The sequence below is a fragment of the Rhodnius prolixus genome, unplaced genomic scaffold (assembly GCF_049639745.1).
Source record: "Rhodnius prolixus isolate KJV_2025 unplaced genomic scaffold, Rpr scaffold_3, whole genome shotgun sequence".
Lineage (NCBI taxonomy): Eukaryota > Metazoa > Arthropoda > Insecta > Hemiptera > Reduviidae > Rhodnius > Rhodnius prolixus.
The window spans coordinates 39,005,456-39,029,603 of record NW_027411603.1 but is presented as its reverse complement, the minus strand read 5'-3'; the positions used below and the strand labels follow the sequence as shown (position 1 = coordinate 39,029,603).

The window sequence follows — 24,148 nt, the reverse complement described above, 5'->3', positions numbered from 1 at the left end:
TTCAAATTGTAAGAAATATTATGAATAAGCTTAATTAAGATAAGAATTAGGTGAGGAAATATCAGATACGATGTTTTTTTCATACACAATTTACTTATGTCAAGAAGGTATGACCTCCAAATGTTTTCCAATTTTTAGTACACTATTCTGTTTGTACAGGCGAGCTATACAATTTCAGCGTTTTAGCTGTAAAATGGACAGAGCTAAAAACATAGGAAAAAAGTGTCCACCCTATCTTATTTTCTAGTTAGAATGGCTACAATTTTTTATTTTTAAAATATTTTACCTTCGCCAACGGATAGTTCCTAATTTGACAGGCTGATTTTAAAAATGTTGGTGTCAAGTTGCTTACACGGTGAAAGTTAGGATTTTCAACATTGTCAGTGCGTCCTCTGAAAAGCACTGCACGTCTAGCACTGACAACGTTTTCATTATGCAGAAAAAATGCTGTTTATTTCACAAAAATGTATTTATAGTGCCTTAATATTCTTCTTCCGCCTTCTGTATTATGCTGTTAATACAGGAAAATAAATAAGTTGTTTATATGAATGCTAAGAACATAGTAAGTTCTTACCAAATAAACGGGTTTATTTTATAATGGAGTTAAAATGTACTTACATCCCGTGGTTCTTCTGACTACCAAATGCTATGAAGTTGATTCAAACAGTGAGTGACTGCCTATATAGACTTTCTGAAAAGCATTGATGTAGTCTGAGTTCCCGGGCGGATCAGGAAAAAATCTGCTTTACGGAACCTGCATCTATCGAGTTAACTCGCACATGAGGATTCTTCCCAAAGTATTCTCAAATGGTCTGTGCCATGTGCGACAAAGCGAAATGCCACTCAAGTGCATTTAAAAGAGCTTGCGAACGCACAAAATTAGATATTGCACATTTAAATAGATTTAAAAGCAAAACTCCAGATAAATGTGTTTAGTAAAAGCAACAGATACATTGCTTAAGACCAATTAACTAAATTTTAGGGAAATCTTCAAAAAATAATTCATTCAGTAAAGTTATTGCCGGTTTAGAGATTATGATCTTCAGCTAACCCACTTAATAAAGTACGGATCGTAGTTTAAAACAGTAATGCTAGACAATATCATGATGACTTGTTCTCTCGTGAAGATGAAAATCCGAAACAGCTCAAAATGGCAGAAAAACATGCTTAGAAATAACTGAAAATGCGTAACAATTGATTGTTTTATTTTAAGATGTATCTCCTTCTCCAAAATTGCTATGAATTAATTGCATTAGAAATCAGTCGAAACTCTTACAGATGCTGAACTAATTTACAAAACTCAAAGAAAAGTGTTTACATTAAGCAAATTAAGGAATGAAAAAAACCAGCAAAGAACCATGAGAATATTACTAACAGCTTAGAAACACTTCAAATAAAGCAAAATGTGATACATGATCGAATTCTGGCCTTAGACCAAAATCTTGTAAAAAGCCATTTACAAGGGCCTTTATTAAATAGTATTTAGAGATCAACTTATGAAAAAAAATATATAGTGCATTTTCATGCTTTTGGAACAATGTAATTCTCTTAGATTGTTACCTTCCACAATCTGTTTCAACTGTGTATATGTACCCAAATGTAGTCGGCAATCATCGGTATTATTCGGTTCACGTATTTTATTTAATTTAACCTTCTGATTTAGTTTTAATAGTTTGACGTTTGGAGGAACAAACAAACGTTCCTTAAATTCAATATTTTTTAAAAAATTAACATTACTAGTTGTATTCGTGTTTAGATTACTCAGTGCATAACTCCCAATTGAAAATTTATTATTATTTTACCATAATATTATTCCAATTACTTTATTAACTATGATATATTAATATCAATAAATCCATTCCAACCTAGATAAAGCTTTTAACATTTCACTGCTGATTATACTGTAACCATTTTTATGTGCTCGTAAGTTTTTTTTATTTTAATTTTCTATATACTTGAAATAAGTTTAAACCTAAAGTTTTACAAAAAATCAAGAGAGATACAACAAGGAAAATTAGATTAACTAATTACTGCACTTTTAAGTGACTGACTTGAGAGAATTAGGAACAAATTAGATTGTATTTAATAATTTTTACTTAAGGTTTAATACAAGTTATATTTATTTTCTCTCACTATTTAAGGAAAGTATTGCAATCAAGCCAAATTTTCATTGCCAGAAATATCCGTTTTTAACCCCAAAAAAGTGGTTTTTAGGCATTAGTCTGTGTGTGTGTTTATGGTTTGAATAAAATATCTCAAAAAACTACTATTTGCACGAAGATGAAATTTAATATTTAAATTAGGCTGTACTAAGGTTTACGTAGAGTATTTCTACGTATTGTCCGGGCGAAGTAGGAAAAACTCTGCTTCACGGGAGCTTGCTATTTTATCTAGTTAAGTAGAACGTGAGGATTCCTAAAGTACTCTCAAAGGTTCTGTACCGTTTGTAACAAAGTGAAATGCATCACAAGTGCATTTAAAAGAGCATGGAATGCACAAATAGAAGCAGAAATGATGTGTTAAAATCTCAAAGCAGAGGCAGCCGAAAAAGTTTTTTTTTTTTTTTTTTTTGCGCATCAACAGCTGAGGTCATTAGCGCCCGGAGCTTTTTCCGGACAGTGTTTTCTCGTTACAGACAACACTGTCCATCAGCGGACAGTGAACTGTAAGAAGCTCCTAGGAAGAGAAAATCTAAGGGTCAGCAGCTGGATTTGAACCCGAGCCTTCCGCATGGGAGTCCAGTACGCTAACCGCATAGTTAATCCCTTCCCTAGGGGCGATAATAATCGCAGAACGAATATGTGACATTAATTAAAACTTCCGAAGACAGTTTGGCTTCTTAAAACCAACAACGATCACTAAGAACGTTTGAAAGTAATTTAATTCATTAAACTTTTGTAGAATAAGAAAGCTTTATTCAATGTCGCACTCGGCACTATTAAATACTTTTTTGTATTGGGTAGCGCATTAAGGTACTAAGCTGTATAATTGGGAATTAAATCTCTGAGAAACATTTATCCTAATGTTAAAAAATAGTGTATATTTTATGAATGTGCATTTACATGAGGATGGATACATTGTTAAAAAATACAAATCTTTAAAGAAAAGAATTGAATCATTGATTCGATTATTTATTTTATTTTTATCTCCTTAACAAAAACTTACAGTTTAAAATGTTAAGTATGCACTTTTTGACGATTAACCCTTAAAACTGTCCTACCGGAACGAATATGTGACATTAATTAAAACTTCCGAAGACAGTTTGGCTTCTTAAAACGAACAACGATCACTAAGAACGTTTGAAAGTAATTTAATTCATTAAACATCTGTAAAATAAGAAAGCTGTACTCAGTGTTGCACCCGGCACTGTTAAATACTTTTTTCGGGGGGGGGGGGGTAGCGCATTAAGGTACAAAGCTGCATAATTGGGAATTAAATCTCTGTGAAACATTTATCCTAATGTTAAAAAATAGTGTATATTTTATGAATGTGCACTATAAAAAAAAGAATTGAATCATTGCTTCGATTATTTACTTTTATTAGTTTGAGCTAACTACAAATATTAAATAACCATTTTTTTGTGTGTCAAAAAATGTCAGAAAACATCTTCTCAAAGACTAAACTAGAAGCAGAGGAAACATCTAAAGAATCTTGTCTTTCTCTCTTTCATTCCCGCCTTAGTTTTTGATTTCTCATACCGATAGAAAGGGGATGCATTGCATAAGCCTCGTGTGGCTGCGGTGCCGTGGGGATGGTCCCGCCCCGTCTTTTTAAAATTTAAAAAAAAAGGGGATGCATTGCGAATAGAAAGATGATCAGGGGCGTTAATGACCTCAGCAACCACAATGCCACGTCTATTACTATTATTTGAAAACATTTTAAGAAAACTTCTTTAGACGGAGAATCTACTTCTTTAAAGTGGCGCTTGGTGAACGGATTCTGTCCCAAGTTTAATGAATGAATAAGGAATTGAATGCAAATTTCCGATATGTAACATGTGAAACTGTCCGAAGAGGCCATTCAGGTTTAATGTCACTTTGGAAATCACCGAAAAGTTTCATTTGAACAGACAATGTCGCCTACAGTTTCAAACATTTCTAAGAGAACTATGATTACAATGAACTTGTATGTTGTAAAGAAGCCAAAACCTCTTGAACAGAAATTTAAGTTTCAAAAGCATTTAATCACAAAAACTGCGATAAGAGAAAAAGCTAAATTTTCAAATAATATTTTTTTAACTACATTGCTGATAATTTTTAAAATGTAAGTGTTGTTTGCTTGCCATAAATAAAGTTTGTAGTGTTTAGAGATGCCAGTTTTGTTGATGAAAACACCATTTTCTAAATTAGTTCTAAGAAAGAAATAAATCTATCTATTTTTTTTAACTAGAAAAGTTAAACAACCAGCTGTATTATTATCCAAAAGGTCCAAAAAGTAACTTCAACGTTAATGTGTTGAAAGAGCATGTAAGAATTAAATAAAAGCACGCTTTTGTGCCGTTATTGCTATCATCTAACAATAATAGGTTTAGTTAGGTTGGACTTGAATTGTTTTTCATTCCTGCGGATTTCCCAACCTGATATCAAGAATCTTACCTTTAACAATCGAAATAAAGATTACACAGGCAATAATTGTAACTACTCCACATGACTCTAGATTTAGCGTGATGAGAGGTGACATTAATTCAGATTTCTTAAGAATTGCAATTGGCTCTTAACTTTATTAATCAACTAACTTTATTAAATACGTTTGATATTTATTTAATTCATAACACTCTAGTAGAATAAGAAAGCTGTATTTAATGTCGGATTCGGCACGATTAAATACTATTTTTATATTCGATAGTGCATTAAGTTATAAGGCTTTCGAATTGAGAATCCAGACTCCATTAAATGTTTATCCCAATGTTAAAATAGTAGTGAATATTTTTTGAATGTGCATTTGTATGTGGATGGATTCACAGAATAAAAAACTCAAATCTTTAAAGATAAGAATTCGAACCATTCATTCGATTGTTTATTTTATTTTTATAAGCTAACTAAACACAATATTAACATATTTGTTTACTTCTTCTTTAAAAATAATTGAAATTGTTCATACTCTTAATGATTTTGATCGCATGAATTCTGTGTGACCGAGCCATACCAACTGAGATCTATATTTTCTCTGTTTAGTACGCTCTTTATATCTTTTTCCATCTTATCTGTCAGCGTTTCAGTACGATATTCAGTTAAGATCCAAGACGATTCTATAACAATATATATATATATAAGAATAATTTTTTTAGTTGCAAGAAAGAGTCAGAGTAGATAAATCCAAGAGATTAGGAGGAGGAAACAAAACAAATAATGTACAAACAACAAATGTACAAATCTCTGCATATTTATCATTTAGAGTTTTCATATTATTAAATACATAGTACAGTTCTCAGTGAAAAATTCATTAAACTTCATATAACTTTGCAAGAGTCGAGTTTGGTTATGTAGTTATATCGCCGACTCAGAGTGGGTATCTTCTCTTCGTGCATAGCTATTTGCTATTTTGGAAAAATGTTAACAGGAAGATATGAGCTTTTACTGCTCGTTCAAGACCTATAATTTAGTAAGTAGCCAGGAAAATCCTCGCCTGTGAAAAAAGCGATTACTTTATGACTGCTACTGTGGTTGCTACTGTATACTTAAATTTCTCATTCTCATTAAGGATGCCTACATAAATTTATACTTAGTACATTCATTTTGGGGCAGTTAGATAGAGCGGGTGTTTCCACTAAAGTATCATTCTAGAGGAATATGTGGTTCATTCCCTTATGAAATACAAATGTTTATAACGACGATTAAATGTCCAAATTACCAAGGTTACATTATCCCATCTGGGATTGAAGTGACATCTATGGCTCTTCCTAGCATTTCGTACGGATTATGACCATTCCAAATCCCTTTACAGGATCAAAATTAAGGAAATGCACTTTTTAAGGGCGGTGTTGGACAGGACACCTCAGTAGGGAATTTAAGATTACAGCAATAGTATTTCTGAAGAACAATAGATAATAAGCGAAGGCATTAGCACGTGCACTTGAAAAGAATGGATAGGTATCCTTCGCTTTTGAAATCATGGCAGTACCTTGTTCGAGGAGAAGAGCGAGCCACTCCCCTATAGAAGGGGAAAACGTGCGCTTTAGAGAATAAAAAATAATATTTTTAACGCAATACCTGTGTGGTACATTCCAAAAAAATGTTCTTCGCAGGACCACAAAATTAAATAGTTATAATAATCACCACCAAGTAGCCACATAGATATACTTCTGGTTCCACCTGAAGAAAAAGAACAGTAATCTTTTCAATTATTTTTATCTTTTTCTCTTTAAGAGAATTGAATGTTTACATTCTATTTCAATTAATTTTTTGCAGTAAAGAGGACTGAATCATAACTTGAGAAAATTAACATTTGCAGATTATTGCTTACCTTTTCCTTCCAGCATAAAATTACTGTTATTCAGAGGCTTAACAGTGTATAGACTCGATCCATCAACATTAAATCTACAAACAGTTTAAAAAAAATTCAAAATAATTTTGAATATTTTTATTGCTTGTTTGCACTGGATAGATTATTAGAAGGAAATTGGCAATTTGTTTTCCTTTTAACTGTAAACTGGAGAACTGTAATTTGTGATGACAATTCTCTATCCTGTATTCTTTCTTTTTATTAGCGAAAAAACAGAATTATTCTGAGGGCTGCTAAGGCTTTTAACGAAGTTACTTTCTCAATAGCATTTCTTTATAATTTTTTTCAATTAAATATTAACAGGTAAATAAGTATTGTTGAAATATTGATAAATAAATTACATTATCTAAAGATCTAGATCAATTCTTTACCTTGTTCACTAACATGACGAAGAAATTCATTTATTTGTTTTAAAAAGCTAAACTCGAAAGAAAATAGAATTTTTAGGATAGCTATCGCATGCACTGTTCCTAAAAAATGTGCTGCACTCTATAGAATATAGATGCTTTTTAAATGGAAAAAGCAGCAGTTAAGTGGGGAGCTCCTGTGCGGAACTGAAATATGTTTTTTCAGTCGGCTAAACTGAAGCAGTTGCACTATCAAGCAATCTTGCAGAAATGCAAATGAATTATTTGTTTGCAAAGCAGGGGCGCGCTTAGGTCAAATTGCCCTTCAGAAGTGATTTAGGTTGCCTACGGTTGAAAGGATTCATAAGAATCAATTTTTGATTTTGAAAGGATGATTGTTATTGGAGGAAAGTTTGAATCACGTTTTGTATGAATACAGAATGATATGAAAAGTTTATTATAATAAATAAAAGTACTTCATAGAATTAATGAAGGGGGAAGCAGTAACTCGAGTAAGACTCAAAGATGTTCAGATAAATGATCTTCCAAGTTTGGCGATTCTGGGTGAGCAAAAGTGAGGTTAAAATAGTATCCATGATGAGAGACATCGTGATTTGAAACATTCATTTTAAAAATCCAAAGATAAGGGTAGGTCGGCGAGAATAATCCCAGAAGAGAAAAAGCCTTTTCTTAAATAAGACAGTTCAACAGGAAAAAAAATTAAATAAATGTGTAAAGGTACAGCTAAGCAAACCCTTCGTTAGCCATTAAGCTGCTATATACTTTTGCGATTCGCTATTGCTACTTGCTTAGTAAGTTTTTCCAAGTTCTAATGTCGGCGAGTTTGAATTTAAAACATTAGCCACAACTTCAGTCTTAAAATACATAATATACAGAGGTAAATATAGTGAAAATTTACAATTTTAATCTGTAATATCGGTTTACGGTCAGTGAACCTTCCTGGGAACTAATTGAATATTTCATACACTTGTAACACAACCTAGTAGTACCGTCTCCATAAGAAGCATATTCATGCCAGTCACCATGCATCTAAGCAAATTAAATAAAACACATATTATTTAAATGAAAATATAAATCAAGTAATTTAGCACTTAAAATAATCGAAAATTAAAAATTATGCAATGTTCATTAAACCTTCGCTTAAACTTGTAAACTATAAGAATATAAACTACAAGAGATAGTGATTTATTTCATAGAAGCAGAATCCACCGCGACCTACTACTGCTCCCAGAAGTTTGTAAATAGATTGTAGCCATTTGTAAAACTTAAAAAATGTGTGTAGATAAAAGGGAGAGTAGGTAGAGTTAGTCCTCTAGCTTCGTGTAACCCAAGAAAATATGTATTTTAATCATTTCTGTCTTCCCCACAGTGTTGGCGAAAAAGTGTTAGTTATTCTGTACACCCTCAAGAACGATGAGGTTTCTATTAAGTGATAAACGAATTTCTTGCATAATCAATTATAAATGGAACATTTCTGGTCAAATTTGTATACAGGGTGTTCATTTTAAGACGGCTCAAATGCATTTCATGCTTAAACGGTTGATCTGAGGGATAAACGGTAGAGGAAAAATTTGTTGCCCGTCACCAAATAGTTTCAGAATATGTGACTTGATTTTAGATTCCTGCTCGCATACGCGGCTGACGCGCGACCAAAAGTGAGGGTTCGCAGTTGACCACCATTTACATATTCACAGTTTTAAAGAGTATACAAAGTTATGAAAGAAACCGGAAACCGCAATTCGATATCTTTAAAATTAAAGGTGCTAGGCCATTTCAAAATCTGGTATTTATTAACTTGTTACCAATGAGGAAGAAGAGCACGCGATAGGTCATTTTTATGTATTTTTTCATCCTCTTCCTATTAAAAATATTTCTAAGGCAGTAAAACTAGTATTTTTCTCAATATCGGGAAATAAGTCGTTTTCCGAATGATTTTTCATTTCGAGTGAAATGTTATGAGCTTTAGATGTTCTCAAACATACACAAAATGGCATAAAATTAATTTTATTTAAAATTAATTCCGGTTTCTCTCATTACTTTTTATCCTCTTTAAAACTTTGTGTATGAAAATGGGGGTCAACTGCGAACCCATACTTTTGGCCGCGCGTCAGCCGCGTATGCGAGCAGGAATCTAAAATCAAGTCACATATTCTGAAATTAGAGGTGACGGGCAACAATTTTACCTTTACCATTTTTTGCTTAGATCAACCGTTTAAGCGAGAAATGCATTTGAGCCGTCTTAAAATGAACAACCTGTGTATTGATGCGTTCTCAATATTTTTATAACTTTTTTTTTATTTTTAAGGTACGTTTAAGAGGTTATTGGCACCTCTTAAGATTGGTTCTTCTTATGCACTGACAGCCACTAGGCAGTGTTCTCTTGTTCAGACAATACGAGGGTCGTTTGAAAAGTCCGTCCAAAGTCAGAGAGATAGCACTACTGGCGCGTATCGAGGTTATGTTTAGTTAGTAGCATCTCTTGGAAGAACACACACCAAGTTTCAGCCAGATCGGTCTATTTCTTTGTGTTTGGCATTCGTTTGAATCGAGGAAGTCGAGTGATTTTCAAAATATGGACGAAAAAGAATTTCGTGTGTTGATTAAACACTACTTTATGAAAGGCTAAACGCCTCAGGAGACTAAAGAGAAGCTTGATAAACATTATGGTGATTCTGCACCTTCGATTAGAACAGTTTATAAGTGGTTTCAAAATTTTCGGAGTGGCCATATGGGCACAAGTGACGCTGAACGTTCTGGACGCCCTGTTGAGGTTACTACTCCAGAAATCATTGATAAAATCCATGATACGGTGATGGATGACAGAAGAGTGAAGGTGCGTGAGATTGCTAGTGCTGTGGGCATCTCGAATGAACGGGTACATAATATTTTGCATCAACATTTGGACATGACAAAGCTATCCGCAAGATGGGTGCCGCGATTGCTCACGCTTGACCAAAAACGAAATCGTGTGAAGTGTTGCAAGGACGGTTTGCAGCTGTTCCAGAAGAATCCGCAGGACTTTAAGCGTCGTTTCGTCACTGTGGATGATGAAGCAATTACGGACTAAGTTGCTATAATGCACTTGTATCAACAGTAATCCGTGTTTAATAACTTTATTATATGGCACTTATGTTATGGTTGGAAACTTAAATCATAAAGATAAGTACAATAACACGTTTTAATTATGGCTATTAAAGGACGGGATCATTAGGTTCGCTCATGCAATTTGAAAGCTTTCATTTTTAAGCCGTTCACTGCACAACTCGATTAACCCCATACATAGTTGAGAAATGCGATGAAATAATGTACATTAGTTATTTAAATTTCCGTTTAGATTGATAAATGATAAATTCAAATCAATTTACCATTATCATTCAGCGCCTGTTACTAAATTTTAGTTGAATTATTACAACGATTTACTTTACAGCACAGAGTTAATCAAAATGGCTTAATTTATTATTCAATATTAAGATGTTTCAAAAAGTGAGATTAATCGATTTGTGCAGTGAACGGCCGAATCAAGGGCAGGAAAAAACTTACCAAATTCCAATTAATCTTAAGCGTAGAGAATTTTGTAGGGCATCTCCCTATACCAGAACTCACTAAAACAACTGTTGTAGTTAATAGTAATAATATAGATTTCGAATACATAAATGTGGTTGGAATATTATTTAAGATAAAAAAAAAATCCTAAAATAAGCTTATAGGAGAAATAATGTTTGGCTAACACACAAAATGATTTTATATGTACACCTTACTCATTGAAATTTCAGTAATCTAATCATAGTTCATCGTATATTATTAGTCATTGTGAGATATTACTAACTGATTCACTAAATGAGAAGAGGCTATAGTAATTCAATTTGTTTGGAATTTAATAAATAAACTTAATTAAGATAAAAATTAGGCGAAGAAATATCTAAATTCATAAACAATTTGCTAATCAAGAAGGAGTGGCCTTCAACAATTATTTTTAGCTTACTTTTTTGTACAGCAATCTACAAAATTTCTGCATTTTAGCCGCAAAATTAACAGGGTTTAACAACTTAGGAAAAAAGAGGCCACCTAAGCTTAATTTCTAGTTAGAATAGTTACATTTTTGTTATTTGATTTTTTAAGTTTTCCTTCGCCAATCATTAATACGTCATTAGTCATTTCCTTTGCCAATCATTAGTCTTACTATAGTAAGATCAAGTTACAAATGCTTAAAATGACGATTAAATGTCCCAATTACCAAGGTTACATTATCCCAGCTGGGAAGACGCTGACATCTATGGCTCTTCCTATGCACTTTTTAAGGGCGGTGTTGGACACCTCAGTAGGGGATTTAAGATTACAGAAATAGTATTTCTGAAGAACAATAGACAATAAGCATTAGCACGTGCACGTACACCCGAAAAGAAAGCACGTGCACCTGAAAAGAATGGATGCCTCCCGTCCCTTTGAAATCATGGCAGTATCTCGTCCGAGGAGAGGAGTGAGCCACCCTCCCTATAGAAGAAACAAAACCTGCGCTTTAGGGGATAAAAAATAATATTTATAACGCAATACCTATGTGGAACATTCCAAAGAAATGTTCTTCGCAGGATCACAAAATTAAATAGTGATGATCAGCACCAAGTATCCACATAGATAGATTACTGGTCCAACCTGAAGAAAAAGAACAGTAATCTATTCAATTATTTTTATCTTTTTCTCTTTAAGAGAATTGAATGTTAACATTCTATTTCAATTAATTTTTTACAGTAATGAGAACTGAATCATAACTCGAGGAAATTAACATTTGCAGATTATTACTTACCTTCTCCTTCCAGAATTAAACTCCTGTAATCCACAGGCTTAACCGTGTTCAGACTCGATCGATTAACATTAAATCTACAAACAGTTAAAAAAAGACTTCCAAACCATTTTGAATATTTCTATTGCTTGTTTGCACTGGATAGATTACTAGAAGGAAATTAGCAATATGTTTTCCTTTTAGCTGAAAACTGGAGAACTGTTATTTGAGATGACAATTCTCTATCCATATAGAAAATATAGAATATACTTTATAAATGGAAACTGCAACAGTTAAGTGGGAACTCCTGTACGGAACTGAAATATGTTTTTTGTGTCTGCTAAACTGAAACAGTTGCACATATCGAGCATATTTGCAGAAACGCGAATGAATTATTTGTTTGCAAAGTTGAGGCGTGCTTAGGTCAAATTTCTGTGAAAAAGACTTAGTTAGAAATAGTACACACAGATTTTTCACCAAACTGCAAGACAGTGACATACCTCTTTACAGCCAAACAGGAACATATGACATTAATATGAAATATAAATGTAACAGAGTTAAGCAAATTTTCAGTCCATAATTTTGGATCATAATTTGGCTTCAATATTTTATTTTATCTTTTAGAAGTTTATATACAAATTTTCCCTCGTATAAATGCTATAACTATGTAGGAGCTAGAATACACTATTTGGTACTCCTGTAAATACTTTGTAGTAACTTTGTAAATAAATTAATACTTTTGTCATTAAAAAAATAAAATAAATTGTTTTACATTTTTGCGGATTTCCCAACCTAATATCAAGAATCTTATCTTTAATAATAATAATAATAATAAAGATTACATAGGCAATAATTCTAACTACTGGTTATGCCTTTAGATTTAGCGTGATGAGTGTGTGACATTACGATAATTCAGATTTCTTAAGAATTGCAATTGGCTCTTAACTTAATTAATCAACTAACTTTATTAAATACGTTTGATATTAATTTAATTCATAACACTCTAGTAGAATAAGAAAGCTGTATTGAATGTTGGACTTGGCACGATTAAATACTCTTTCTGTATTTGATAGCGCATTAAGTTATAAGGCTGTCGAATTGAGAATCAAGTTTATATTAAATATTTATACTAATGTTAAAACAATAGTGTATATTTTATGAATGTACATTTATATGTGGATGGATACACAGATTAAAGTACTCAAATCTTTAAAGATAAGAATTCGATTATTTATTTTATTTTTTTAAGCTAACTAATCGCCATATTAACACATTGGTTTATTTCTTTTTTTAAAATTATGAAAATTATTGATACTTTTAATAATTATAAGGGCATGAATTCTGTGTGACCGGGCCATACCAACTGAGATCTATATTTTGGTTCTTTAGGGAGCTCTTTATTTCTTCTTCCAACTGATCTGTCCCTCCTGGGTAAGAGGTAAAACTGCATCCTGGGGGGACAGAACTCAGAGCCATAGTGAAGGCAATCTGTCTAGGAGAAGGAAAACTCTGAATTAAAACCAAGGGTAGGTCGGGCTCGGAAAGGTGTGGTGAAACCAGCCGACCTAGGAGAGGGAAACTCCGAAATCAAATGACCTGGTCCTCCAGGTTGGGGGTTGAGCGTAGGGTTGACAGCCCTGCCTCGGAAAAAATTACTATTGTTGAGAAGACTATAAGTAATATATCGGATGTGAAAAAGGTACGACATAGGCGAGGACATGGCAATTACAACTGGTTAGCTACATGGAACGTGCGAAGTTTGGGGAAACCAGGAGCCCTCAAAACGCTAAAAGAGGAACTGGATAAATATGGGATAGAGATTGCAGCGCTTCAGGAGATCAGATGGGGAAAAGAGGGAACATTCAGAGCAGGCAATCACACAATTTTTTATGGTAGTAGTAAGAAAGGGAATTTCGGAACGGGATTTATTATTAGCAATAAAATGAAAGCAGCTATCTTGAATTTTAATAATATTAATGAAAGAATCTCCACTCTTAGAATTAAATCAAAATTCTTTAATATATCGCTTATAAATGCGCATGCTCCGACGGAAGATAAAGAGGAGGAGCTGAAGGATCTATTCTATGGAGAACTGGAGGCGGTATATGACAGACTGCCAGCTAATGATGTGAAAATAGTCCTGGGGGATCTAAATGCTAAGTTGGGTAAGGAGGAATGTTACAGGCCCTTTTTAGGAAAATATAGTTTACATGAGGAGAGCAATGATAACGGCTGTAGACTGATTGATTTTGCAATATCCAAGAATATGATAGTAAGCAGCACACAATTTCCTCATAAACAAATTCACAAGGAAACTTGGAGATCTCCGGAGGGACTTACAAAGAATCAGATCGACCATGTGTTGATAGATGGTAGACATGCCTCGGACATACTAGACGTAAGAAGCTGTAGAGGGGCCGATTGCGTTTCCGACCATAACCTGGTACGCATTAAGTATAAGCAACGAATATCCTTGTTTAGGAAACGGGCAGAAAGGAAGGTGGAGAGGTGGAATCTCGACAAGTTAAAGATGGATTTAGACTGCCGACAGTTGTATGAAGAGGAAGTGGAAAAGAATTTACGAAATGCCACCACCATATCCCAGGAAATAGATGTGAACGAGGAATGGGGAATGATTAAGCAGGCAATTAATAAGGCAGTGGAGACTACAGTAGGTAAGAAAGGAAAAGCTCAGAGAAGTGAGTGGTTCGATCAGGAATGTAAAGAAAAAATAGAGGAAAGAAACAAAGCTAGATTAGACATGATTGCCAAAACTACTAGATCCGCTACAGAGAAATATAGGATAAAGCGCAGAGAAGCCGGAAAAATATGCAGGAAAAAGAAAAGAGTTTTTGAAAGAGAAAAGTTGAAGAGAATGGAAGAAGACGGTGAATGCGGAAGGATTAAAGAGTTTTATACTGCCATAAAGTTAGAGAAAAGAGGATTCCAGCCGGATATGGAGTTTTGTAGAGGAAAGAATGGAGAGTTGATAGGTGATGTAACGGAGGTAAGAAAGCGATGGGTGGATTATTTTGATGAGCTTCTGAATATGGGACATGAAGAGACAGTAAGAGATAGCATAGTAACGGAAAACGAGAGACAGGATAATGAAGACTATGTGGAGGTCCCGGAAAAAGAAGAGGTAGAGGAAATAATTGCAGAGCTGAAAAATAACAAGGCACCTGGGGAAGATGGAATATCTGCCGAAATGTTAAAATTTGGGAGTGAACTGTTAGGTGAGAAAATATTCCAATTAATTGCAGCTGTTTGGGAAAAAGAAAAGATGCCAGATGAGTGGTCCGTGGCAATTATATGCCCATTGTTTAAAAAAGGAGACCGGACCCTTTGCGAAAATTACAGAGGCATAGCAATGCTACCGGTTGTATATAAGGTAATGGCAAAGATAGTAGCAAAACGGCTAACACGTTTCGCAGATAGTATTTTGGGAGATTATCAGGCGGGCTTTCGTAGGAACCGCTCAACTATCGACCAAATATTTGCGTTAAGGTTGATGCACGAAAAATGTTACGAATATAATATAGATTTGCATCACCTGTTTATAGACTTTAAACAGGCATACGACAGTATATACAGGTCAAAAATGTATGAGACACTTCAGGAGTTTGGTATCCCCGATAAACTAATCAGGTTGGTGCGGATGTGCTTAAATAATTCGGCTGCAAGAGTGAGAGTACAAGGAGGTTTCTCGGACGTATTTAGTATCAGCAGAGGACTGAGGCAAGGGGATGTGTTGTCCACGATTTTATTCAACCTTACGTTGGAGAGAGTAATTCGCAGCGTTGATGTAAACCCAAATGGTACAATTTTTTCGAGGTCAATGCAGTATTTGGCGTACGCTGACGATGTGGTGCTGGTTTGCAGAACATTTAGAGCGTTAGAGGAAAGTTATGACCAGTTAGAAAAAGGTGCCAAAGCGGTGGGTTTACAGCTGAATTACGATAAAACGAAATATATGCTGTCCTCCAGATATGATAATAGATGTGGCAACCGACCCTCTGTAGTGGTAAATGGGATAAGTTTTGAGAATGTTAAATCCTTCAAATATTTGGGGGCCATATTTACACGGGAGCGAGAGGTTAAAACCGAGATAAAAGATAGGCTTGCTTCCGGAAATAAATGCTACTTTGCCCTAAATAGATTGTTAAAATCAACAGTTGTCTCTCGCAAGCATAAAATCAGAATTTATAAAACAGTTATACGTCCTGTTGTTACCTATGCATGTGAAACGTGGATTTTAAACAAAAGTGAATGTAATATGCTCCGAATATGGGAACGTAAAATTTTGCGGAGGATTTTCGGAGCCAAACAGATAAATGGTACATGGCAGATTAGGAAAAATTCTGAACTGCAGCAGCTGTACGCGTCACCGGATCTGGTAGGGGAAGTGAAGGGGAAAAGGCTGGACTGGGCAGGGCACGTTGTGAGAATGGTCAATGAGAGAAGTGTGCAGAAGCTGTTCTTGGGCCGACCCGAAGGCAGACGTAAGGTGGGCAGGCCGAGAAGAAGGTGGCAGGATGAGATAGAGGAGGATATGCGGCTACAGGGAGTAAGGAGATGGCGCCAAAAGGCGAGAGAGAGAGAGGAATGGAGGAAAATTACTGTAGAGGCCAGGGCTCTTCACGGGCTGTAGTGCTAAGAAAAAAAAAAAAAAAAAAAAAAAAAACTGATCTGTCAGCGTTTCAGTAGGATATTTGGTTATGATCCAAGACGATTCTATAACAATATATATATGAATAATTTTTTTAGTTGCAAGAAAGAGTCAGAGTAGATAAATCCAAGAGATTAGGAGGAGGAAACAAAACAAAGCATGTACAAACAACAAATGTACAAATCTCTGCATATTTATCATTTAGAGTTTTCATATTATTAAATACATAGTACACTTCTCAGTGAAAAATTCATTAAACTTCATATAACTTTGCAAGAGTCGAGTTTGGTTAAGTAGTTATATCGCCGACTCAGAGTGGGTATCTTCTCTTCGTGCATAGCTATTTGCTATTTTGGAAAAATGTTAACAGGAAGATATGAGCTTTTACTGCTCGTTCAAGACCTATAATTTAGTAAGTAGCCAGGAAAATCCTCGCCTGTGAAAAAAGCGATTACTTTATGACTGCTACTGTGGTTCCTATTATATACTTAAATTTCTCATTCTCATTAAGGACGCTTATCTTAATTTATACTTACATTCATTTCAGAGCAGTTAGTTGGAGAAGCGGGTGTTTCCACTAAAGTATCATTCTAGAGGAATATGCGGTTCATTCACTTATGAAATACAAATGTTTATAACGACGATTAAATGTCCAAATTACCAAGGTTACATTATCCCATCTGGGATTGAAGTGACATCTATGGCTCTTCCTAGCATTTAGTACGGATTATGACCATTCCAAATCCCTTTACAAGATCAAAATTCAGGAAATGCACTTTTTAAGGGCGGTGTTGGAATGGACACCTCAGTAGGGAATTAAAGATTACAACAACAGTATTTCTGAAGAACAATAGACAATAAGCGAAAGCATTAGCACGTGCACCTGAAAAGAATGGATAGGTACCCTTCGCTTTTGAAATCATGGCAGTACCTTGTTCGAGGAGAGCAGCGAGCCACCCCCGTATAGAAGGGAAAAACGTGCGCTTTAGGGAATAAAAAATAATATTTGTAACGAATACCTGTGTGGTACATTCCAAAGAAATGTTCTTCGCAGGACCACAAAATTAAATAGTGATCATAATCAGCACCAAGTATCCACATAGATAGATTACTGGTCCAACCTGAAGAAAAAGTACAGTAATCTATTCAATTATTTTTATCTTTTTCTCTTTAAGAGAATTGAATGTTTACATTCTATTTCAATTAATTTTTTACAGTAAATAGAACTGAATCATAACTTGAGAAAATTAACATTTGCAGATTATTACTTACCTTTTCCTTCCAGAATAAAATTCCTGTTATCCACTTGCTTAACCGCGTACAAACTCGATCCAGTAACATTAAATCTAAAAACAGTAGAAAAAAACTTCCAAACCATTTTGAATATTTTTATTGCTTGTTTGTACTGGATAGATTATTAGAAGGAAATTGGTAATTTGTTTTCCTTTTAACTGAAAACGGGAGAACTGTTATTTGAGATGACAGTTCTCTATCCTACATTATTTCTTTTTATTAGTGAAAAAACAGAATTATTCAGTGGGCTGCTAAGGCTTTTAACAAAGTTATTTTCTCAATGGCATTTCTTCACAATTTTTTTCAATTAAATATTAGCAGGTAAATAAGAATTGTTGAAATATTGATAAATAAATTACATTAACTAAAGATCTAGATCAATTCTTTACCTTTTTCACTAACATGACGAAGAAATTCATTTATTTGTTTTAAAAAGCTAAACTCGAAAGAGAATAGAATTTTTAGGATAGCTATCGCATGCACTGTTCCTAAAAAATGTGCTGTACTCTATAGAATATAGATGCTTTTTAAATGGAAACTGCAACAGTTAAGTGGGGAGCTCCCGTGCGGAACCGAAATATGTTTTTTGAGTCGGCTAAACTGAAGCAGATGCACATATCGAGTATAAGTGCTGGAATGCAAATGAATTATTTGTTTGCAAAGCAGGGGCGCACTTAAGACAAATTTCCCTGAAGGCGTGATTTGGGTTGTCTACGGTAGGAAACGATTCATAAGAATCAACAAATTTTTGATGGCAAAAGGACGATTGTTATTCGAGGACTCGTTTTCTTTTCTTATTAATACAAAAATGAGATGGACAGTTAAGTATAATAAATAAAAGTACTTCAGAGAATTAATGAATGTGAAAGGTGTAGGTAGAGTGAGACTCAAGGATGTTCAGATAAATGATCTCTAAGTATAGCGATTCTGGGAGAGCAAAAGAGAGGTTAAAATAGTATCCATCTGATGAGAGATATCGTGATTTGACACATTCATTTTAAAAACCCAAGGTGGAGGGTCGGCGAGAATAATCTCAGAAGACAAAAAGCCGTTTCTTAAATAAGACAGTTCAACAGGAAAAACAATTAAATAAATGTGTAAGGGTGTAGGCTAAGCTAGGCAAACCCTAGTTTAGGTCATTAAGCTGTTTGTATACTATACGATTCGTTTTAGATATGTATAATGTTGTATAGTTTGGATTAAAAACATTAGCCACAACTTCAGTCTTAAAATACATAATATAAAGAAGTAAATATAGCGATAATTTACAATTTTAAAACGTAATCTCGCTTTACGATCCATTCGTTTCCTTCTTTAGTAAATGAAAGTTTCATACACTTGTAACACAACCTAGTAGTACCGTCTCCATAAGAAGCGTATTCATACCAGTCTCCAGCCATCTAAACAAATTGAATAATTACACAAATTATTTTAAAATTAAATATAACTCAATTCGTTTGGCTGTTGAAAGATTCGAAAAATAAAATTATAAAGTGTTCATAAACCTTTGCATAATCTTATAAACTATACGAATATAAACTACAAGAGATAGTGGGTTTATCTAATAAAAGCAAAATCCACGGCGACCGAAAGAACTACTACTGCTCCCTAATGTTTGTAAATAGATTGTAGGCATTTGTAAAATGTAATAAATGTTCAATGTTTAAATATGTGTGGGTGAAAGGGAGATTGGGAAGACTATGTCTCTGGGTTCGCTGAACCCAAGAAAATGTCCAAGCAATGTTCTTTCGTTCAGACAATAGTATCACTGAACAATGAGCCGTAAGAAGTTCCTAGGAAGAGAAAATCTAAGGCCTGGCAGCTGGGTTGGGAACCAGACTTGAGTCACAATGAGCAGAAGCTTAAATGCCATTATGTACTGAGATGCTGTAATGCACTTGTTTCATCAGTAATCCGTGTTTAATAACTTTTCTATATGGCACTTATGTTATGGTTGGAAACTTAAATCATAAAGTACAATAATACTTTTTAATTACGGATAATAAAGGAAGGGAAAGCTTTCATTTATTAAGCTGTTCACTGCACAACTCGATTAACTCCGTACAGAGATGAGAAATGCGATGAAATATGTACATTAGTTTTTTAAAATTCCGTTTAGATATTAAATTCAATTAAATTTACCGTTATCATTCAGCGCCTGCTACTAAATTTGAGTTGAATTACTGAATTGATTTGTGCAGTGAACCGTTCATAAAAGGACAGAAAAAAAACTTACCCATTCCCATATAGTCGTACGCGTATGGTATTTTGATGGGCATCTTCCTAGACCACAACTTACTAAAACAACTGTTGTAGTTAATAGCAATAATATAGATTTAGAATACATAAGTGTGGTTTGAATATTATTTAAGATTTAAAAAAATCCTAAAATAAGCTTTCAGAAGAAATGATGTTTGGCTAACTCACAAAAATGATTTATATATACATCTTTCTCATTGAAATTTCAGTAATCTAATCATACTTCATCTTATATTATTGGTCATAGTTAAAAATTACTTATTGATTCAATAAATGAGAAGAGGTTATAGTAATTCAAATTGTTTGGAATTTAATAAATAAACTTAATTAAAACAATTAGGTGAGGTAATATCTGATATATTTTTTCATAGAAAATTTACTTACGTCAAGAAGGAGTGCTCTTAACAATTTTTTTGGCATTTTTTTGTACAGCAATCTACAAAATTTCTCCATTTAAGCCGCCAAATTAATAGAGTTTAACAACTTAGGATAAAAGAGGCCACCTAAGCTTAATTTGTAGTTAGAATAGCCACATGTTTTATTTAATTTTATGGTTACTTCCCAGGTAGCTAAATCTTCCTCGGATATTGGCTCTGCAGACAGTTGGAAAGTGAGAAAGAAAGGAATATATTTTTGGTGTCCCATACAGTGTACCTCTACATAGATAAAGTCGCCTGAGTGCAAAGATATATTTCCGGTCTCACAAAGGAAATTTTAAATAAAGAAATAAATATAAAAAACACACATTTAATTATTTTTCCTTTACAAAATTTAGTGTAGTATTTCAAATTGCATTGAAGCAAATATTATAAATATATTTAAAATAGAATTCTCAAAAAATGGACAAAACATTAAACCAGAATTGAAAGGTCATTAATCATCTAGTGCATGGGTTGGGGTTTTGTATACAACGCGCCAATTTTTTTAAAGACGAGTTCAGATGCACCATAAAACACGAACACTTTTTATATCATCTTACGTTTACGGTTAAGGGTTGGTAAATAGAGGTATTAAATCTGCTTCGCTTAAGGAAGAAATGGATTAACTTTTTCACGCAGTTAAATTAATTTATTTAGGCTAGTTAAATGATGCACCATTCTATAATAGTCATAAATGATTTTCTGTATGAGAAGTTGATCGCATTATGACTGTGCTTCATCTGCCAGAAGGTCTCGTTTGGTGAAGATTACCCTGGGACCACAGTTTTTGAAACTGAGAGTAACATCAGCTTCTCTAAATTCAAACTTGGATTTATCTAACCGTTCTTGCGTCACTTGTAATCATCTAATTCGCCACACTTGATAAATGGCCACGTTTTGGGACACCCCTGATCTAGTGTATGATATATTCCTTTGTGTGAGTGTAGACTTTATGAAGGAGAAGTAGGAATATGAGCCTTCCAGCTACTGCCCAATTAGCTCTTCTTCCTACTCTCTTAAAAAACCACGATTTTATTGCCATACTCTTAGTTTTAATATTTTTCTGCTTATTGTAACCTTCGTCGAGCAAGGTAGTATATCAAAATTTCATTACATTTATCCAAGTTTAATTTTTTTGAAATTCCGGTAACAAGTGAGATTCGGTAGAGCATCTGGTACGCATCTCAACGGTATTAACTTTAAGGAATCTCTCAAATTTTGGTTACATTTTGTTAAGTTTCAGGTAAAAATTTATTGATATTAAAATCAGGGCAGAACACTTTTTACATCTTAACTGTATTTGTTGAGGCCCACACTTCAAAGAAACTTTTTATTTTTGTTTCCAAAAATTATTCAATAAATTTGTGTCCAGTTGTAGACGTCAACGCTCGACTTGGTAATTTACAAATAATTTCAAAGCATGGTTTTGATTTAAATTCTAAGATACATTCTACAAAATAGATGTTCCAAAGGTAATGTTATCAATTCCAATGGTAGAAAATTGATAATTTTGGACTTATTTTAAAGTGATTAATTTATATTTATTTTTGTGGTTAGGGTTTCTGTCTTAAGATTGTATTACACGAGGATATATTCGCCCCACCACTTACTTTTTCGAAAGTAAAATTTCCATACTAATTTCTGGCAAGATCAAATTCTTTTTCAAAGCTCACATAAAGTGAAAATGGTTGATATGCCGGTTCGTTTCTTTCTACAACGTTCCAGAATACCTTTGATCTGGGTAGCACCCAGATCTCGCAGAACCTGGATAGCTACCAGGTGTTACAAGCTAACAGATTTCCTTATAGAGTATTGCAAAAAAAAGGACAACTAGAAGCTAGGTCTGGTCCCTGATACTCGTAGTTTCTGCAGATTGTGTGGCATGTAGAAAACTTCAATACCTCCTAACTGACTGCAGGGCCATTAATTAGCCAAGAAAAATTTAGATACCTGGAAAGTTACTATAAATAAAAAGCGTTTTCCGAGGTGGAACGCCTTTTAAACTTTTTTCTTTAATAGAGCAACTTTACAAATCAGTGACACAAGCGAGAAACTAATGGCTGGCGAAAAGTGAATTTTAAAAATCAAATAACCTAAGATGGCCACTTACAACTAAAGTGATAAGTTTGCGTTGTACATATAAAGTACAGCAAATTAAAATCTAAATTATCACTATTACAGCAACCGTATTCGAAAACACCAATAAATTTAAATATTTCATATGAAGAATGAACGGATTTTTTAGAAATATTTTTTATTCTCGGAAAAGTACATATATTTTCTAAATAGATCTAAAACATATTTATACCATTTCTTATGGATTGGCATGCTGGTTTCTATTGGATTCCAATAACTGTAAAACCAGGAAAATGTATAGTTTACTGTGAGAACGGTAATAACCAGAATCAGTGAATTTATCCAGTTTGACCGTGTGAATAAAAGAGACCTAATCCAATTTCTGGAATTAGCCAACGAATAATTTGCATAATCCCCCAGAAGGTGTTCACAATTTTTACATCGCTGGTCTTTACTATTTTTCCTCAGAACAGTTTCAAGACACTGTAAATCAATATTCTTTTCAACAAGCAATTTCTGCTGGTGTGCGAGACTGACTTCATCTTCCATCTTTTCTTTTCTTGTCTTGAAATTCACGTTCATTTACTTCTATTTCCTTTCTTTTAAACGTAATTAATTATGCATGTTATTATATGAATTCGTTTTCATTTTGTTTTGGTTTCACATGAAAATTATATTTGTTAGCAACTATGAAAATTATATTTGTTAGCAACTGTTTTTACTTAGTTACTACCGCTGCATTTCTGCGTAAAAAAATGTAGTATTTTAAAATATTGTAATCTCTTCTAGCTGGTGTTAATATTTTTCGTTACAACTAAAGTTTCTATATTGTTTGTAATTTTTAATGTACTTCAGTTAATATAAAGTAATTACAATACTACTTTTGGTTAATCTTTACAATTTACAAGAGCCCACGGAAATGTGGCCTATTTTATTTTAAGTGCATGCACATTAGAGTAATACTCTAAAAACATTCCTTACTACTTACCGCCAAAGTTAATTTATTTATTTTAACTTTTTTTCCCGCCACACAAATCATTTTTCAAGTTAGTTGTTCCCTCTACAGTGCACAGCCATATCTTTGGTGTCTATTTTTTTACTTCATTTGCCATGAGTAACATTAATTTGCAGTTTTTGTTTGGGCTGAAACATGAATGTAGTATGAGTGAGGATGGTTATATGAAAGTTCTTCAATTTTGTGTGAATGATGGGTTAATTACTGATCGATGTGTATGCCCACAGTGTAAAAGGGAATAAAATTGGTTAAACAAAACCTTGCTATTGATAAATAAAGTAAATTATTACTGTTTCAACATGATATAGAGAATAATTGGAACAAACCAAATAACCCTTTTACCTCAATGTGTTACTTACTGGACACGGACAGTTGTTTCGCTAGGAGGTTCTTTAATGTTTATATTAATAGTGTCAAAGTACATGTTCATGCTATCTAGCGGTAATCACTAAAACTAGTTCCTATGTAATTAGTAATTACATCTTCCTAGTTCAAGCTATCGCCGCTAGATAGCATTGGTAAACTGTCAATAAACACCTCAAACCGCCTCGTTATTACTTAAAAGAAAATTGAATCATTTCAACATAAGCTCTCATTCTAAACTATATTTGATATTAGCTATTATTGTTAAAGCTATTAGAGCTTATAATTCCACATCAGTAAACTAAATCCCAGGGTAATTTATTTTATCAATCACAAACTTGACTTTATAAATTTACTCAATAAAGAAGTGCATAAAGCAGAGGGTACCAGATTTGATTGAAAAATGGA

General features: G+C 33.7%; 2 protein-coding genes across 12 annotated transcripts; both read right to left on the bottom strand.

The window, feature by feature from the left end:
• Window positions 1–14: 14 nt before the first annotated feature.
• Window positions 15–11,693, bottom strand: LOC141452616 (uncharacterized). 4 transcript variants are annotated; one of them, XM_074124935.1, is made up of 6 exons: window positions 11,671–11,693; window positions 11,421–11,519; window positions 7,768–7,898; window positions 6,463–6,536; window positions 6,210–6,311; window positions 4,981–5,248 (listed from the first exon to the last, which is right to left on the bottom strand). In XM_074124935.1, exons 3-6 carry the CDS (start codon window positions 7,896–7,898, stop codon window positions 5,103–5,105), a joined length of 453 nt encoding a protein of 150 aa, XP_073981036.1. In that variant the 5' UTR covers window positions 11,421–11,519; window positions 11,671–11,693; the 3' UTR covers window positions 4,981–5,102. The 4 variants fall into 4 exon arrangements, with proteins under 4 accessions (XP_073981037.1, XP_073981036.1, XP_073981033.1 ...); XM_074124936.1 differs by lacking the exons at window positions 4,981–5,248; window positions 11,421–11,519; window positions 11,671–11,693 and adding exons at window positions 15–511; window positions 10,410–11,359; XM_074124932.1 differs by lacking the exons at window positions 11,421–11,519; window positions 11,671–11,693 and adding an exon at window positions 10,410–11,347.
• A 107-nt stretch (window positions 11,694–11,800) lies between these two features.
• LOC141452618 (lazarillo protein-like) lies at window positions 11,801–23,772 on the bottom strand. Of its 8 annotated transcripts, XM_074124944.1 has the most exons (6): window positions 23,351–23,728; window positions 18,878–19,008; window positions 17,588–17,661; window positions 17,335–17,436; window positions 16,341–16,380; window positions 11,801–13,069 (listed from the first exon to the last, which is right to left on the bottom strand). In XM_074124944.1, exons 1-6 carry the CDS (start codon window positions 23,399–23,401, stop codon window positions 12,964–12,966), a joined length of 504 nt encoding a protein of 167 aa, XP_073981045.1. In that variant the 5' UTR covers window positions 23,402–23,728; the 3' UTR covers window positions 11,801–12,963. The 8 variants fall into 8 exon arrangements, with proteins under 8 accessions (XP_073981045.1, XP_073981043.1, XP_073981041.1 ...); XM_074124942.1 differs by lacking the exon at window positions 11,801–13,069 and adding an exon at window positions 23,737–23,772 and having other exon boundaries at window positions 16,345–17,436; window positions 23,351–23,505; XM_074124940.1 differs by lacking the exon at window positions 11,801–13,069 and having other exon boundaries at window positions 16,345–17,436; window positions 23,351–23,505; window positions 23,720–23,771.
• Between the last annotated feature and the right edge of the window lie 376 nt (window positions 23,773–24,148).

Coding starts and splice junctions, on each gene's coding strand:
- LOC141452616 (XM_074124932.1), bottom strand. CDS start 10,520: ATGTATTCGAAATCTATATTATTACTATTAACTACAACAGTTGTTTTA. Junction 6,312..6,462: donor TTTTATGCTGGAAGGAAAAG/GTAAGCAATAAT, acceptor CTTTTTCTTCAG/GTGGAACCAGAAGTATATCT. Junction 5,249..6,209: donor TTTTGGAATGTACCACACAG/GTATTGCGTTAA, acceptor ATATTGTTATAG/AATCGTCTTGGATCTTAACT.
- LOC141452618 (XM_074124942.1), bottom strand. CDS start 23,401: ATGATTTGTGTGGCGGGAAAAAAAGTTAAAATAAATAAATTAACTTTG. Junction 17,662..18,877: donor CGAGATTACGTTTTAAAATT/GTAAATTATCGC, acceptor TACTGTTTTTAG/ATTTAATGTTACTGGATCGA. Junction 17,437..17,587: donor TTTTATTCTGGAAGGAAAAG/GTAAGTAATAAT, acceptor CTTTTTCTTCAG/GTTGGACCAGTAATCTATCT.